At 34.6% G+C, this 16,195-nt stretch overlaps 1 protein-coding gene and 1 pseudogene across 2 annotated transcripts; both read right to left on the bottom strand.

Annotated features, from left to right (window-relative positions):
- Positions 1–4,205, bottom strand: LOC145616379 (tropinone reductase homolog At2g29360-like; annotated as a pseudogene). Its single transcript, XR_014107635.1, has 10 exons — positions 4,046–4,205; positions 3,730–3,937; positions 3,295–3,511; positions 3,062–3,168; positions 2,642–2,796; positions 1,720–1,773; positions 1,388–1,594; positions 951–1,167; positions 623–729; positions 1–396 (listed from the first exon to the last, which is right to left on the bottom strand). The product of XR_014107635.1 is annotated as a tropinone reductase homolog At2g29360-like (transcript).
- Positions 4,206–4,905: 700 nt separating this feature from the next.
- LOC145616428 (uncharacterized) lies at positions 4,906–12,945 on the bottom strand. The gene is made up of 10 exons (XM_081671140.1): positions 12,573–12,945; positions 12,227–12,434; positions 10,689–10,905; positions 10,487–10,593; positions 9,944–10,098; positions 7,609–7,677; positions 7,129–7,336; positions 6,806–7,022; positions 6,410–6,516; positions 4,906–5,307 (listed from the first exon to the last, which is right to left on the bottom strand). The coding sequence occupies exons 1-10, from the start codon at positions 12,827–12,829 to the stop codon at positions 5,119–5,121; spliced, it is 1,734 nt and encodes a 577-aa protein (XP_081527266.1). The 5' UTR covers positions 12,830–12,945; the 3' UTR covers positions 4,906–5,118.
- Between the last annotated feature and the right edge of the window lie 3,250 nt (positions 12,946–16,195).

Below are 16,195 nucleotides of genomic sequence, written 5' to 3'. Positions count from 1 at the left end.
GCTAACAAGATGAAGTTAGCGAAATTCGGATGAAGAGAAACAGCATAATCATATTAATGTTCGCCAGAGTAAAATTGATGTATATAAAGTGTTGGGATAATGTGACAATCAATTTTGTCCCGAGGGACTACATGACTTCGTACAACTTGTTGAAGGCTTAGAGATACCGATGACTTTGTACTTGAAAATCAAGAATCCGAGCTAAGTTTAGCAAAAAGTTGGGTTGTAGCCATTGACAGTGAAACCTCCATCAACACAAATGGTCTGGCCAGTAATGTAAGAAGCAGCAGGCATGCATAAAAATGCCACTAAGGCAGACACCTCTTCCATCTCCCCTGTTCTTCCAAGAGGAGTTCTTCCTATTACTCCTTCCAAATATTTTTTGTCATTAAGGACCTGCAACATTTCAGAAAAAAGGATGACAAACCAATACTTGTATTCAGATTTTGTTAGTATAGGTGCACAATCAGGCGAGCATTTATCATACTCTAATAACTTGAGTCATTAATGACTCTAATAACACTCGATATAAAATAATACTTTTTTGAACAATTATTTGTAGATAGAGTGAGTACGGGATCTTATGTTATCAATGGAATACAGTATTATGTTATGCCATTACCTCTTCAGTAAGAGGGGTACGGATGTACCAAGGTGCAACAGAATTAATTCTGATATTATCCTTTGCCCACTCACATGCTAAGTTCTTTGCTAATTGGTTCATTGCTCCTATCAAAAAAAAACACCATAAACATTACTTCAGACTCATATAATTCATAATGAACTTGGATAGAAGTAATGAATACAAGAAACATTTACACATTTCATAATCAGTTGTCTTAGCCATTGCTTTTCATCAAATGTTTAAAAGGCTAATTGCTATAATTTGAGAACTTTACGATTGCCTATTACTATTTCATGTATATAATGTGACGGAGTCTGATTCATACCTTTAGATGTGCCGTAAAGTGAGCCAACATCAATAGCTACAACGCCAGCAACAGAAGACATGAGAATGATGCTGCCAAAACCCGATGCCTTGAGAAGAGGATAGGCAAGCTGGCATATATGGTAAGTTGATTCAAGGTTGGTGCTCATTATAGCTGCATAATCTTCTGCTGTGAAATCTGCTGTTGGCTTCTTTAGGTATGTCCCAACATTGCTTACCTACATAGGATTTAACCAAAAACAACATATTTCTAGTTAATAACAATCAATGAAAAAGAAATTTAAAGGCCAATCTGTCATTTTCTAGCTGTGGCCAATGGACCAGGCTAGATTAGTCTCGACATAGACTAGTGCAGGCGGTGGATAGGAAAGAGTGCTTACACTATTTTCAAGTTTCATTGTACAAATGAGAGAATGAGTGCTAAGAATATACACTAACCAGGATGTTAAGCTTGCCATTGAACTCACAGGAGACAGTTTCATGAGCTTCTCTCTATGGGATCGAGATGTTACATCACAAACAGAACAACTGACTTGAAAGCCTTTGGTCTCCCAATCACGTTTGCAAGCTTCGAGTTCAGACTCGTTTCTAGCACATGTATGAACCTTAGCCCCTAGTCCTGCTAGTTCTTCCACAACTGCATGTCTGCAATCAAAAAAAGCAAAAGAGAAATCTTTCTCAGTATAATACCAACCTGAGCATGCATGTATGAATACTTAAAATCAGCAAGTTCATGATTATAATGAAGGAAAAGGGAGCAGAAAGAAAACCCGATTCCTTTAGAGCCCCCGGTAACAAGAGCAGTCATGCCTGTAAGAGACCATCGTTTATTTCTGCAACTGCTACCGCAGTCAGACATCAGATAACCCTCCGCAGTTCTGCTAATGGAAAATTATAAAGAATCTGAATGTCTTTACCTTTCACCACTACACTAGTACACTACCAGCAATTCAGCAAATATATGTTCTTATATGCTAAGTGCCATGATTGCAATCAATATAGACAAGTCATTCTTGGTAGGCTGGTTATAGATGATAAGGCCTTTGTGGCTGTGGGAACTTCCGTCTGGATTTGTGGGAGCTTCAATTTGGAATTTTCATCCCCCTTATCTGATAATGTCATTATTTCCATCAATGATAGCTACTCAATGAACATTTCAATGTTGAAATCAGGTATCATGTTTTATTAGGTATTAATGAACTTGAAGTCAAACAAAATCATGTCAACAAGGACATAAGACCTCTAGTGAAAAATGAGAATTTTTGAGGGAATTTTTTGCAATAAAGGATGATACGGAGTTTATCTTAATACAGGACTTCATATATAATATGGAGTAGAGTAGAGTAGAGTAGAGTAGTAGAACGATGTAACATTTAAAATGAAGTACATAGCACCATTATTAGATAAGAAATGACTAATAAGTTCATGTAAGAATTCATGGCTAATAAGATAAGATTATCAGTGAAAACAGATGAAGAGAAATAACTTATTCATATAAGAGGAGGTTCATCAGAGTGAAACTGAAATAGATGAAGAGTCGGAATAATGTGACGATTAATTTTGTTCCAAGGGAGTACATGATTACGTACAACTTATTAGAACAAGCTCGAAGCTCCTGATTTGTCTCTACTAATAAATCAGGAATCCAAGCCAGTTATCTAGCCAAATGTCGGGTTGTAGCCATTGACAGTAAAACCTCCATCAACACAAATGGTCTGGCCAGTAATGTAAGAAGCAGCAGGCATGCATAGAAATGCCACTAAGGCAGACACCTCTTCCATCTCCCCTGTCCTTCCAAGAGGAGTTCTTTCTATTACTCCTTCGAAATATTTTTTGTCATTAAGGGCCTGCCACATTTCAGAAAAGATGACAAACTAATACTTGCTTGTATTCAGATTTTTCTAGTATAGGTAATCAGGAACTTATGATAGCTAAGCCTGAACTTCGAACAATAACCCCCCAAGGTCGGTGTAATACTACTCCATTTGTCCCTATGTTATAGTCCTATGATTTCAGTAAGTCACTGATGCAGACGCAAACAGTTATATGTAGATAGAAAGAGTACGGGATCTTATTCTATAAATGGAATAAAGTATAATGTTATGCCATTACCTCTTCCACAAGAGGGGTACGAATGTACCAAGGTGCAACAGAATTGATTCTGATATTATCCTTTGCCCACTCACATGCTAAGCTCTTTGCTAGCTGGTTCAGTGCTCCTGTCAAGAAAATGCACCATTGGCTTAGCCTATCAATTGTTCAAAAGACAAACTGCTAGTATTTGAGAGTTTTACAATTGCCTGTCACTATTTCTTGTACATAATGTGATGAGGTTCGTCTAATACCTTTTGATGTGCTGCCAAGTGAGCCAGTATCGACAGCCACAACGCCAGCAACAGAAGTTATGAGAACGATGCTGCCAAACCCTGATTCCTTGAGAATAGGATGGGAAAGCTGGCATATATGGTATGTTGATTCAAGGTTGGTGCTCATTATAGCTGTATAATCTTCTGCTGTATAATTTGTAGTTGGCTTCTTTATGTAAGTCCCAACATTGTTCACCTACATAGGATGTAACCAAAAACAACATACTTCTTTTAATAACAAAAAATTGAAAAAAAAGCAGAGGGCGAATCTGTTATTTTCTAGATGTGGGCATGTGGCCAATGGACCAGGCTAGATCAGGCTCGGCATGGACTGGTGAAGGCGGTGGATTGGAGCACTTGCATACTTTACTTCTAAATTTCAATGTGAAATGAGATCTAAGAATACTAACTAACCAGGATATTAAGCTTGCCATTGAACTCGGAGGAGACAGTTTCCATGAGCTTTTCTCTCTGGGATCGCGATGACACATCACAAACAGAATAACTGACTTGAAAACCTTTCGTTTCCCAATCACGTTTGCAAGCTTCGAGTTCAGACTCGTTTCTAGCACATGTATGGACCGTAGCACCTAGTCCTGCTAGTTCTTCCACAACTGCATGTCTGCAATCAAAACGAGCAATAAGATATCTTTCTCAGTATAACACAAACTTGAGCATGCATGTATGAGCAAGCAACGATTATAATGAAGGAAAAGGGAACAGAGAGAACCCGATTCCTTTAGAGCCCCCGGTAACAAGAGCAGTCATGCCAGTAAGAGACCATCGTTTATTTCTGCAACTGCTACCGGAGTCAGACATCAGATCACCCTTCTGCAGTTCTGCTAATGCAAAATTACAGTCTGATTTTTTTTTATCCTTCACCACTACACTACCAGCACTTCAACAAATATATGCTCTTTTATGCTAAGATGCCTTCAATATAGATGATAAGGCCTTTGTGGCTGTTGGAGCTTCAAATTGGATTTTTTGTTCTCCCCTTTTCTGACAACGTCGTTATTTCTATCTTTTCGATGAACAGTTTGAGCTCAATATCATTAGTTTCACGTTTTATTAGGTGTAAATGAAGTTGAAGTAAAACAAGTCTTGAGAATAAAGACATAAGACAGTTCTGATTGTTTACAGTTTGATTGATATATGCTAATACAATAGCATGAAATCTAACCTTTTCAATAGATTGCTATTAGGTGAACTGGTAGATTTTAGCTTCACCATTTTTCATAATACAATATTATGCTCATAAACTTATACTAGTCCATAACATCATATAATAATGCGAACCTTGGAAGCAAACGAGCTCATTAAGTTGAGCAAGTCATGAAAGAATGAGGCTCATTTGTGAAGTCTGCTCGATTAATGAACGAGCCAAAGACAAGCCAATTCCAAATGCACTCAATCCTAAACTAACTGAACTCAAAAAAAAAAACTCGACTCAACACTAAAGCTCGGTCTCAGGCTCTCAGCTGAGCAATATGCTTCAGCAATACTAGGTAATACTTTTTTTTTTTATAGACAAGTAGGTAATACTTAATTAACCATACTTCAAAACAGAATATAGTTTCCAAAACACAATTAGAGGAAGAACAAAAAGACGCAATATAATATCATTTCAAGAAAGTTTAGCAAGCATAATGATAATTTATTGTAATTTCATACAAAGTATTTGTCATACTTCCATACATAGTGTGCACGTTTTGATTGAAAAATAAATACAGTGATTAGTTTATCACCATAGCTTTTATTACATAATTAATTCTTAAAGAAAGCTTATCACCATAGCTTATATTACATATGGTTGGAAGTATAGCCACTGATTGTAAAACCTCCATCAACACAAATGGTCTGGCCAGTAATATAAGACGCGGCTGGCATGCATAGGAATGCCACCAAAGACGTCGACTCTTCCAGCTCTCCTATTCTTCCAAGAGGAGTTCTTCTTTCAACTCCTTCCAAGAATTCTTTGTTACTAAGTACCTGCCACCAATCCCAAGCCCAGCGTGAGGAATTCGGCTAACTTTATCCCAGAGCTAAGGGTTAACACATTACTTCTATGGATTTTCAGCGCTAACTGCTAAGTAAACAATTTACAATCGGTACGTTTCTCTGTTTTACGACTTTATCTCATAAATATTAATCAATTTCATGCTTACAAATTTACTAGTATGAAATTATTATTATTATTATTATTACTCTCAGAAATCAGTATGTGGATTGTAAGAAAATCTAGGAGACAATTGATGTACAAAGACACCAGATAAATACTTCAAGATACGTGATAAACACTTTCCTAATACTTGGTTATTTATCGAGTCTTTTTGGAACAATTAAGTTACACGATAAACATAAAACTATTGGGATACAATGACAAACCAATTAGTTATGCTTGTTTTTACAAAACTAATCTAACAAAGTTTGTGAGGAAATGTGTTTGTATCACTCTAAGAAAATTACTACAGTTTTTCTCTCAAAATAACCAAGAAGATTTGAATAAAATTATATTTATATCCATCACATGTCATAAAGTATATAGTAATATACATGAATGACCAGTTATTATTAGACTAGATATGACTGCTCACAAAGCAACTGTCCAAAACGCTGAAACAGTCCGTCTGCCTGACTGCCTGCCCGGCCAGATGCGCAACAAATTTAGGAAAATCGTAATGATTGCTTGATCACTCACCGGCCAGGGGCGTAACATCTCCACAAAATGGAGAAAATCGACATAAAAATGATTTGAACCTCGCTCGATCAGGCAACTGCCTGCCCACTGGGCAAAGGACAGATCAAATGTTCTATGACTTCTATCCTAACATTGTTCTTCATGTTTTGCTTTGAATTAACACTAAGCATATCCATTATACTAATCCTCCCCAACGCCTTGTATAGTTAAACTTCATATTATCATATATGATAAATGAGCTCCATTTATTTCATAAGTGTTCCAACATAAATAAGGTCCAACAAAAACCACCTCTATGCACAGATTAAATACCCACATAACCCACTTTGAGGAGAGGCACTGGAGTAACAATAAGTTTTTGTGCAATATATAATTATCAAATTATGTTGTTACCTTTTCAGTAAGAGGGGTTCGGATGAACCATGGTGCAACAGAATTGGTCCTAATATTGTCCTTTGCCCACTCACATGCCAAGTACTTTGCGAGTTGGTTCATCGCTCCTGCCAAGTTCCAAGAGTATACATAGATATATCATGCATTAATGAACAAATTTATCCCAATTAAAAGCAAAGGATTTCAGATTCATTTGGATATTTGATCATCATTTCCCTTGGCTTTAGCCAGATCAAATGTAGAAGTTTTTAAGAGCACAAGGTACACCATTTCAAGTATACTTTGTTCTTTTGTACACCATTATCATCCACAGGACCACAGATAACAAAAAGTTACCAAAGATTAGGAATTACATTTTTGTATTTTTTATAAAATGTGCCACAGTTTAATTAATACCTTTTGTAGTGCCGTAGAGAGATCCAACTTCGGCAGCCACAACACCAGCAACAGAAGACATGAAGATGATGCTTCCAGACCCAGATGCTTTGAGAAGTGGGTGAGCAAGTTGGCTTAAATGGTAAGTTGATTCAAGGTTGGTGGCCATTACAGTTGCATAGTCTACAGTGGTGACCTGTTCTGTTGGCTTTTGTATGAAAGTCCCAGCGTTGTTGACCTATACAGATTTCACCAAAAATAAATACCAATTATTAGTGAAACCAAGAAACAACTCTCTGTTGAACATCTTATATCTGGGTTAACACCCATTACTACATACTAACCAAAATATTGAGCTTGCCATTGAACTTGGAGGAGACAATCTCCATCAGTTTCTCTCTCTGTGTTTGAGATGTTACATCGCAGACAGAACAACTGACTTGAAAGCCTTTAGTCTCCCAACTGCGCTTGCATGATTCAAGTTCACCCTCATTTCTAGCACATGTATGAACCCTTGCCCCAAAGCTAGCCAGTTCTTCAACAACTGCATGCCTGCAGGATGAGAACAGAAATCAAATCAAAAACTCACCTACATATCATAAGACGTGTCGATTACACTTCTAGATTTGAATAGAGAGATAATGAACATATAAAACAATAAATTTGAAAAATATAATTTGGGAAGTAGGACAATCAGTCAATCACTGTGAACGAAGGGAATATTAAATTATTAATACATTGATACTAAATAGTGCATGCATGAATTAAATTAGCAAGCTCTCAAATTGATACAAAAAAAGAAGGAAAAGGGGGCAAGGAGTAACCCAATTCCTTTAGTTCCCCCAGTGACAAGGGCAGTCATGCCAATAAGAGACCATCGTTTATCAATGCAGCTGCTACCAGATTCAGACATCATACTACGTATTACGCTGAATGTAAACTCCGAATAATGTATTTGGTACCGCCATACTACTAGCACTTCTATTATATACTACTCTGTATAGAAGTGATATGAAAGAGCCCGCCTACTGCAGTTGATAATAAGGCCATGTGGCTGCAGGAGCTGCTGTAGATTTTACATTTATGGTGGCTGTTGAAAAACCAGCCAATGAAATCGTGCACGGTACTTTTGACAGGTTGCCTCTAGTAGAAACTTAGAAAGTGCAATAACATACACGTTTGAACTTTGGTGCTTCTTGTAACTTGTATAAGCATATAACCCTCAATCAGAAATCGTGCATAATTTGACAGGTTGCTTCCAGTAGAAACTTAGAAAGTGATATAACATAGAGTACAAGTTGAATTTTGGTGCTCCTTGTAACTTGTACAAGCATATAACCTTCAAGCATTAACTCCGGTCTAAAAAGACAAGAGGTACCATCCATCATTTGATTAAATTTGGCAAAAGTATATAGCCAAAGCCACCATACCTCACAAAAATGGTCAAGGAGCTATCCTATACTGAAGAACACAGAGATCTAAATATATTTCTTTTGTGTTCTTGTGCAGGTGTGCATCCAGAGTATTTAATCATTGTAATGCATGCATTTTAATAGAATAAAATCAATGAGTATCATAACACAGTTACATCAAAACAAAATTCAAGTTAGTATCCAGTCCCAACACAAGACTCAAAAGTGAAAAATTCCCAAGATGGCTAAATATTATCTTTGGATGAAATAAAGACTACTTTACTAATTACATGGTTTAGTTATAAAGCAGAATCACAAGTTTCCAAACAAAGCTATACACTACAGATATATATGTTGAATGATAGAAAGTAAAATGGTATATATACCAAAGTACCATGTAATAGAAGCTGAATGACAATTGCTTAGAGAAAGAGTGATCATCATTGTGAGAGAACGCATGATAATATAAGGAAAAGTATCATTCAACCTAATAGGCAGAGTGACCTTTATGAACAGGTTATAAAGTTGGGACAAAATATAAATTAATCTTTCAGATTGTCATGAGCTGAACTAACAGAAGACCATAATCCAACATGATTAGCAGGATTTTCTCAGCAAGTAAACAATAACTTCACTAAAAACATGGACTCTAACTAATAGCAAGGTCTGGAAACAATCTTAAAAAATAACTTAAATCTTTACAAAGCAGTGTAATAGGAGAGAGCAAATCCTTTTGACGGAAGTCTCGAATCATATATACTTCTTTCCTCTTTCTCCACTGAAAAATTTCGTCAAATGGACTTAGCTTCCACTTTGTTCTTTCTAATCCATCACAATGTCCCCTTGATTGATAGATCTGCATTCTGTAAGCAGAACTAAAAATCTAATAGCTTCATTTTCACACATATACATGTATACAAATGACAATCTGGATGAAAACACCTACATATACCAAGGGTTCATATTTCATCCAACAATGAATCATCAGGAACCATCTTAAGAGCTTCAATTTGGTAAAAACTTGGTATTGTGGTCACAAATATTTTTTTTCCATTTAATAAATTATGCAACAAGAAATATGACGACAAGATCAACCTGAATTTGATCCTGCTGATGGTGGGGTATGAACAGTGGAGAAGCCGTTTCAAGTATAAAGAAGGTGGAACCATATTCCCAAAGGAAAAAAGTTTAACTTCTGCATCTTTCAGTTGAAAAGTAGTACTCAGACTCTCAGAGCTTCCTTACCTCAAAATTAACTTAAAAAGTTAAAAGAGTAATATGATAAATTTAACCTATTTACTCGTCTGATCACAATGTTCTTTCCGCTTCAATGTTAATCATCTTGTTTACTCAGCTATTTTACCACAACTTTGCTACCAGTCTTTCCTAAAATAGCAAAAAATAACTGTTCAGTAAATAGTGTTATGCAGTCAAATATTTATTTTTTTAATGGAATTTTCTCTCCATTTAATTGATATTTGTACTGAATTGATGACATTCCATCCTTAATGCAATTTCAAAATGTTCTTATGCACAAATGCTTTTACGTGATATTTTCATAATTAGCTCAAGTTTGTATCAGAGAGGAATATTAAATGAGGAAATCGAGTGAACAGACAGGCTATGCTAATATTAATTTAACAAGAAGGCATGAAAGAGGTAAAGACACAATTACACATAATTTAACAGAGGAAGTGAGCTTACTAGCTATTGGAAATCAATTATGGGATAGAAACCATTGATAGACATTCCACCATCAACACAAATAATTTGACCGGTAATGTAAGCAGATGCAGGTAGGCAGAGGAATGCAACCAAAGATGAGACTTCTGTTGGATCTCCAAGACGACAAAGTGGTGTACGAGAATAAACTTCTTTGAGATACTCTTCATTGCTTAAAACCTGAAAATAATTAAAATTTAAAGCAGAATAAATGTTAAACTAATCCCTCACTACTAAATAGCTCACTAACCCTACTCTGTCATCCATTAACTGGCAGGTCATAGGCTCATAGCAAGGATTTGAATTTTATCATTTTGCAACACAAACACTGTTTTTGCATATTATATATTTGCAAACAGGATTATATTACTCTCATATATGCTACACAACAATTCTACTTGAAAATTCTTTACATTTGGATTTTGATTTTAAGAAGTGATGATTAAAACGAACATCAACAACACTAACATCATCAGCCAGAATGCTTAGGTTCACTGGCAAAACTTTTGATTTCAGAAAGAAGCAAAAGCACAAGAATACAAACGGTAACCAAGAAAGTTATAATTACCTTTTCTACCATAGTGGTTTGGATATACCAAGGTGCAACAGCATTGCTCCTAATATTGTCTTTTGCCCATTCACATGCCAAATTTCGAGTCAGTTGATTAATTGCTCCTACAAACCAAAATAGTTCAAATGCAAAGATTTATTGACATGTACTTCTTGAGGAGTTACATAACAGGTCACACGAACAATAATCACTTGATCACCTTTAGTTGCTCCTTGAAGAGCCATTGATTTCAAGGAAACAAAACCAGAGACAGAAGAGACAAACACAATACTTCCACAGGCAGAAGCTTTTAGGAGAGGATGACCCAGCTGGCTCAAATGGAAAACAGACTCAAAATTTGTAGTCATCAATGTCGAATATTCTTGAGGAGTTAAGTGAACAATTGGTTTCCGTATATTTGTCCCAACATTGTTGACCTGCAAAGACAAGTGATCAGAATTCAGAAACAAGCTATTTTAAGTCTCACCTGAGAGGAAGACCAATCAAAAAACAGGGAAAAAATACACATTGTAAATAATTCTTGATTCAGGACAAACAGAGGGTTAATTGCTCATTCATTCAGCGACCAAACAATCTCTTAAACAATGAGATAAGAGATACAAGTAGGTCAGAAGCACAACAATTTCCAAAGACCTAATTGAACTGGTTATGTATTCCCTAGTCCACTATTTCTTATCACTTTACAGAAAGAAAAAGGAATTTATAATATACGTCCCACCTTTTTAAAACCAAAACCCAATCATTATTAGTATATAGAAACATCCAAACAGAAAAATGTGACAGCTGATAAACCACAGGAGGAGTTATAAAAGCAGGAGAAAAATTGAGGTAGATTCACCACCTTATAGATGTGAGGTAAGAGCATCATCAAGGTTCGCTTACAGCCTCTACCCTCCTTCTCTATGTCCCTAGCCTATCTGTCCCACCTACTATATGAAAAGATGCTTCCTCATTCTTTCCTTTGTCTTATTTTGGCCAAGGAATACTCTTAGATAAATTTCATCAAAATCATGCTCTTAAAGCAAGTTCAGATTAGCTTAAAAAAGTGGAAAGAATAAAGCCTCTGATGATTGTCATGTCACATCAGCTCCCCATATCACAGGCAAGTCCGGAGCAACAAACTTAGTCAGTCAGCTCAATACATTGAGAATTAGGTTGTTATGTAGGAGTTAATCAGAAAAAAGATCAATACTTATCCAATACTGCCCACTCATAGTAGATAGTTAAAGTAGATTCTAGTTTGCCATATTTATACATTTTTCTCCTCCAGGACTCCAGTCGAATTTCTAAATAGAATTATAGATACTTTATTTACTTATATAACAAGGTTCTGTATTGTAACAAACTAACAAACACTGAACCCTCTGCAGCTATAGAAAACCCGAGCTGGAAGAAAATTTACAAATGAAAGTAATCAACTAATATCAGTATCCTCCCACACCCACAATTGGAAAAGGAGAAGCTCCAATCAATTCCACAACCTCTCCGATTTCGATATAATATTCGACACCTTATAAAACAGAAATATGCACAGGCATTACGCCATCATTTTCACATGATATTAGATTTATTTACGAAAATGTCATTTGATAAACAAAAATTGTTTATCACTGAAATAAACTAGTATTTTCTGAAAATCAACCAACACAACACAAAACAGTTAAACACTTCTCCAAATTAACCAAATCTATACTAAGATAAACAACAAAGTAAGATCAAAGTAAGACATTGACTTACAAGAATGTTAAGCTTGCCATTAAAAACAGAAGAAACAGTATCCATAAGCTTCTCCCTCTGCTCCCAAGAAGAAATATCACAAACTGACCCACTAACATTAAACCCTTGATTTTCCCAATTTTTCAAGCAATTTTGAAGCTCCACTTCATTTCTAGCACAAGTATGCACAATTGCTCCAAAACCCACCAATTCTTCAACAATTGCATGCCTAAACAAAATCCCAGATACCCTTTAAATTAATACATAAGAAAAAAAGAAACCACATTTCACACAAAAATTACATCTTTTTTAATTTTGGAATTGTAATTACAAAAGGGCTGAATGAATTTAGAAATTAGTGACAAACCCAATTCCACGAGTGCCGCCGGTGACTAAAGCCGTCATTCCATGAAGAGACCACCGACTATCTTTCTTGCTTGTGGGTGTGTTTTGATTGTTGATGCTGCTGTTAATTGAGGAAACAATTATTGAGTGAATTTTTGGGTGATTTTTTGAGAGAATTTCAGGGGTTAACCATGAAATTCTGGGTAAAAAAGATGGGTTTCGGAAAATTGCAGGAAAATGAGATGAATTTGGGGTGGGATTAACAATGCTGATATTCATTTTGGAGGATATTACTAACTTTGTTTTTACTCCTAAACCAGTAGAGCTGCAAATGTAAGGTTAGCAAGTAATTTGAGACGAAAAATTGTAGAGCTTCTCTTGGTAAGTTTTAAAGAGTTTGCTCTCCGAGGTTGTATAATTTTTTCCGACCCATATAGGACTATTATTCAGCTATATAAATGCCCTGTGAAATTTTAAAGCCAATACAAGAGTTGTGTATAAAAACGGGTAAATTGAATGCTAAAAGGCAAATTGGATGGTCCACTCACTCAATTGGGCTCTTGTAGGGTATTAGGGTCCATGGTAATCATCTCAGCAATTTTTATTTTCGAGCCAAAAAAGTCAAAAAAAATTCCAAAATTGAAGGCTATAATCCACGTTTTTCGGGCAATTATCGAGGTTTCGGGACCCGGTGTCAGAAAGTCTTGAGATACTAGGGGATACATCCTGGGGTCATATAATGTCGTTTGGAAGCATAGATGATCATTATATGTTGTCATAAATGTCCGTGAAAGACTTGAGTTTATGAAATCGATACAAACTGAAAACGGGCAAATTGACCTATTAAAGGCATATTAGATGGTTTTACCCACCCAAATAGACTCCCGGAGTGTTAGGGTCCATGGTAAGCATCTCGGCAATTTTTGTTTCCAGATCAAAATAAGTGAAAAATTGTCCAATATTGAAAGCTATATTACACGATTTTGAGTCAATTTTTGACATTTTTTCAAAAAATAAACTAAATATTTGAGGTGACTCCTGGGGTCATATAAGGTGGTTTGAAACCATTTATTCCCTATCAATATGTCTATAAAGTACTAAAAATGTGTTTTTGGACTCTATTTTGAAATTCATGAAATTTTGAAATATAATGATGTTATATAAGTGGAATAATGTGGTGTAACTTGACTATACTGATGTCATATGAATCTAATGATGCTATATACGTAGTAAATATAATGATATCATGAAAGTAATATTAAAGTGATGTGACTTGCCTATAATGATGTCATTTTATATAATTATATTTTTTTAATTATGTGATGTCATAATATACTTTCTCCGTTTTCTTTAACTTGCAACTCACCTTTTAAGCACCCAGTTTTAGGAGATGGTTAGTGAGGGTAAATGAGCGATTTTATCAATATAATTTTTACATGAAGATTAGAATAGGGTTAAGTATCATTTGTAAAAATTATAATGAATAATTTATCCGTTTACATTACACCTGACCTCAAAACACTACGTGCCACAAGGCTGTGTTGCAAGTAAAAAGAAACAGAGGACGTATATAATATGATGCGACGACTTGATAATAGTGATGTCATATAACCATAATAGTGATGTGATGCGATTTGATAGAAGTAACAGAAAAGTACATGTTATACTTGAACAATTATATTACTATTCACGTGTGTGTTGATTGATGTGATGGGATGTGTTGATTGATAGATTTGAACAAACTATTCATGTTTTTAATGTAATTATCATATCTTATCTCATGTAAACAATCAATTACCAATAATAATATAAAAAAAACATACTATGTATAAATCATAAAGATATTTGGAGTATTTTTTTCAAAAAAAATATGGAGCCCAATACTGCAATAATAAACATAAGAATAGAACAAGCAAATGTGTGAATCCCTACCTTATAAAAAGTAGAAAACATCTCTTAGGAATAGTGTACTACCAATTATACCCTCAAAACTATGTACAAAGTTGTGTACAAAATGTGTATTTACTTTAATACCCTCATTAATATGTTTACTATCATTAATATATTTAATGTTTTTTTTTTATCATTAAACATATCATCAATTATTTTTGTTTTTGTTAACTAATAATTTGTAATGATTTTTTTTAAAATAAAAAAATTCTAATGCTTTACACTTATATGATATTATTATTATTATTATTATTATTATTATTATTATTATTATTATTATTATTATTATTATTATTATTATTTAAAAAGAAAAAATTTGTATGTACAATGAAACAGTTTATTACCAAGTGACTGTTTATTTTTACTTTTTCATAGTTGATCTTCTTATTTCCGCAAAGTCTCTTGACTCTTGAGAACTTTGGTTTGGAATAAATTCCTACTAACTTATCATTCCACCGCCCCCCCCCCCCCCCCCAAAAAAAAAAATATATTGTCGTTTTTTAATTGCAACTATTGCTAAGCTTTATAAGCTTTTTTTTGGTGTTTAGAGAGCCACAACGGCGGATGATGAGAATCGATCCAAAGATCTCTTGGACCGGAGGGGAGCTCTAACCACTTGAGTTATCCCTCACTATGTGATTTATTAGCTTTTTAAGTGTACATATAAATAACATCATAGAATTTGAATGAGATTCATATATTAAATAGTTTGGTGATATTTGAGCAGGCGTATGTTATCAAGAGGTATAAATAACTAAAAATCCTAAAATCAAGGGAAATCGGTGGTAGAAAAAAAATGGTATTAATTATGAAGAGAATTTAAGATGAAAAATATAACTAATTAGTTATTGCTTTAGTATTGATATAGATATTAGATGGTCGTCGTAGAACATTAAAGAATTTGCTTACATATTATTACTCCATATGACCAAAGATCACAAAAAAATTCATTTGAAGAAAAACACGATAGAAATATTATACTAAGTACTATTGAAACATGCACAACAATTAAGGGCATGTTCACATTTACTGAACTAAACTGAACTGAACTGAACTGAATTGATTGGAACTGAACTGAACTGAGCTGAAATGAATATTTTATGTGAGAGGGAAATTAAGAGCTGAACTGAACTGAACTGAACTGATTGGAGCTGAACTGAACTGATTGGAGCTGAACTGAACTAAAATTAAGTAAATATGAACAGGCCCTAAGAGTTCTAAACTAACAATGACTGCTTAAAATATGAAGGGATGGAAAACAATTAAATATTATATAATAATAATAATTTTGAAATAACACTGTCAAACTTTTGAGGATTTAAAAAATAATTGTCTTAAAAGATTTTGGTGGCTTTCTTATAATTCTACAAATTCACCAAATATGCACATAAATCAAATAGTACGTATTAAAATTACTAGGTCTACCACCCTAACCAAAAGTGTAAATACACGCCAATACAACTTCTCCGCAAGAGCTAGCCCCTCCGCGCGCATCGCGCGCGTAGGATACCCTAGTGTACAAAAAAAGTATCATGAAGAATTGAAGATAAAACACTTATTATGGAAAAAAAATGAGTGAGGTATTGAGAAAATTTTCATTGAACAAAAGCAAACTATCTAAACATAAATCCACTACATTTAGGGAGAAAATTGAATCTTGTACATATAATATGACATAGTTATAATTTATAAATA

This window comes from Chenopodium album, chromosome 26, assembly GCF_948465745.1.
Source record: "Chenopodium album chromosome 26, dcCheAlbu1.1, whole genome shotgun sequence".
Taxonomy (NCBI): Eukaryota; Viridiplantae; Streptophyta; class Magnoliopsida; order Caryophyllales; family Amaranthaceae; genus Chenopodium; species Chenopodium album.
This window is presented reverse-complemented; position numbering and strand designations above follow the sequence as displayed.

Excerpts from the sequence above, each read along its gene's own strand:
- LOC145616428 (XM_081671140.1), bottom strand. The coding sequence starts at position 12,829 with ATGAATATCAGCATTGTTAATCCCACCCCAAATTCATCTCATTTTCCT. Across the intron at positions 10,906-12,226 it reads ATGGCAAGCTTAACATTCTT|GTCAACAATGTTGGGACAAA; the intron begins GTAAGTCAATGT and ends TTGTCTTTGCAG. Across the intron at positions 10,099-10,486 it reads AAACCACTATGGTAGAAAAG|GTTTTAAGCAATGAAGAGTA; the intron begins GTAATTATAACT and ends AATTATTTTCAG.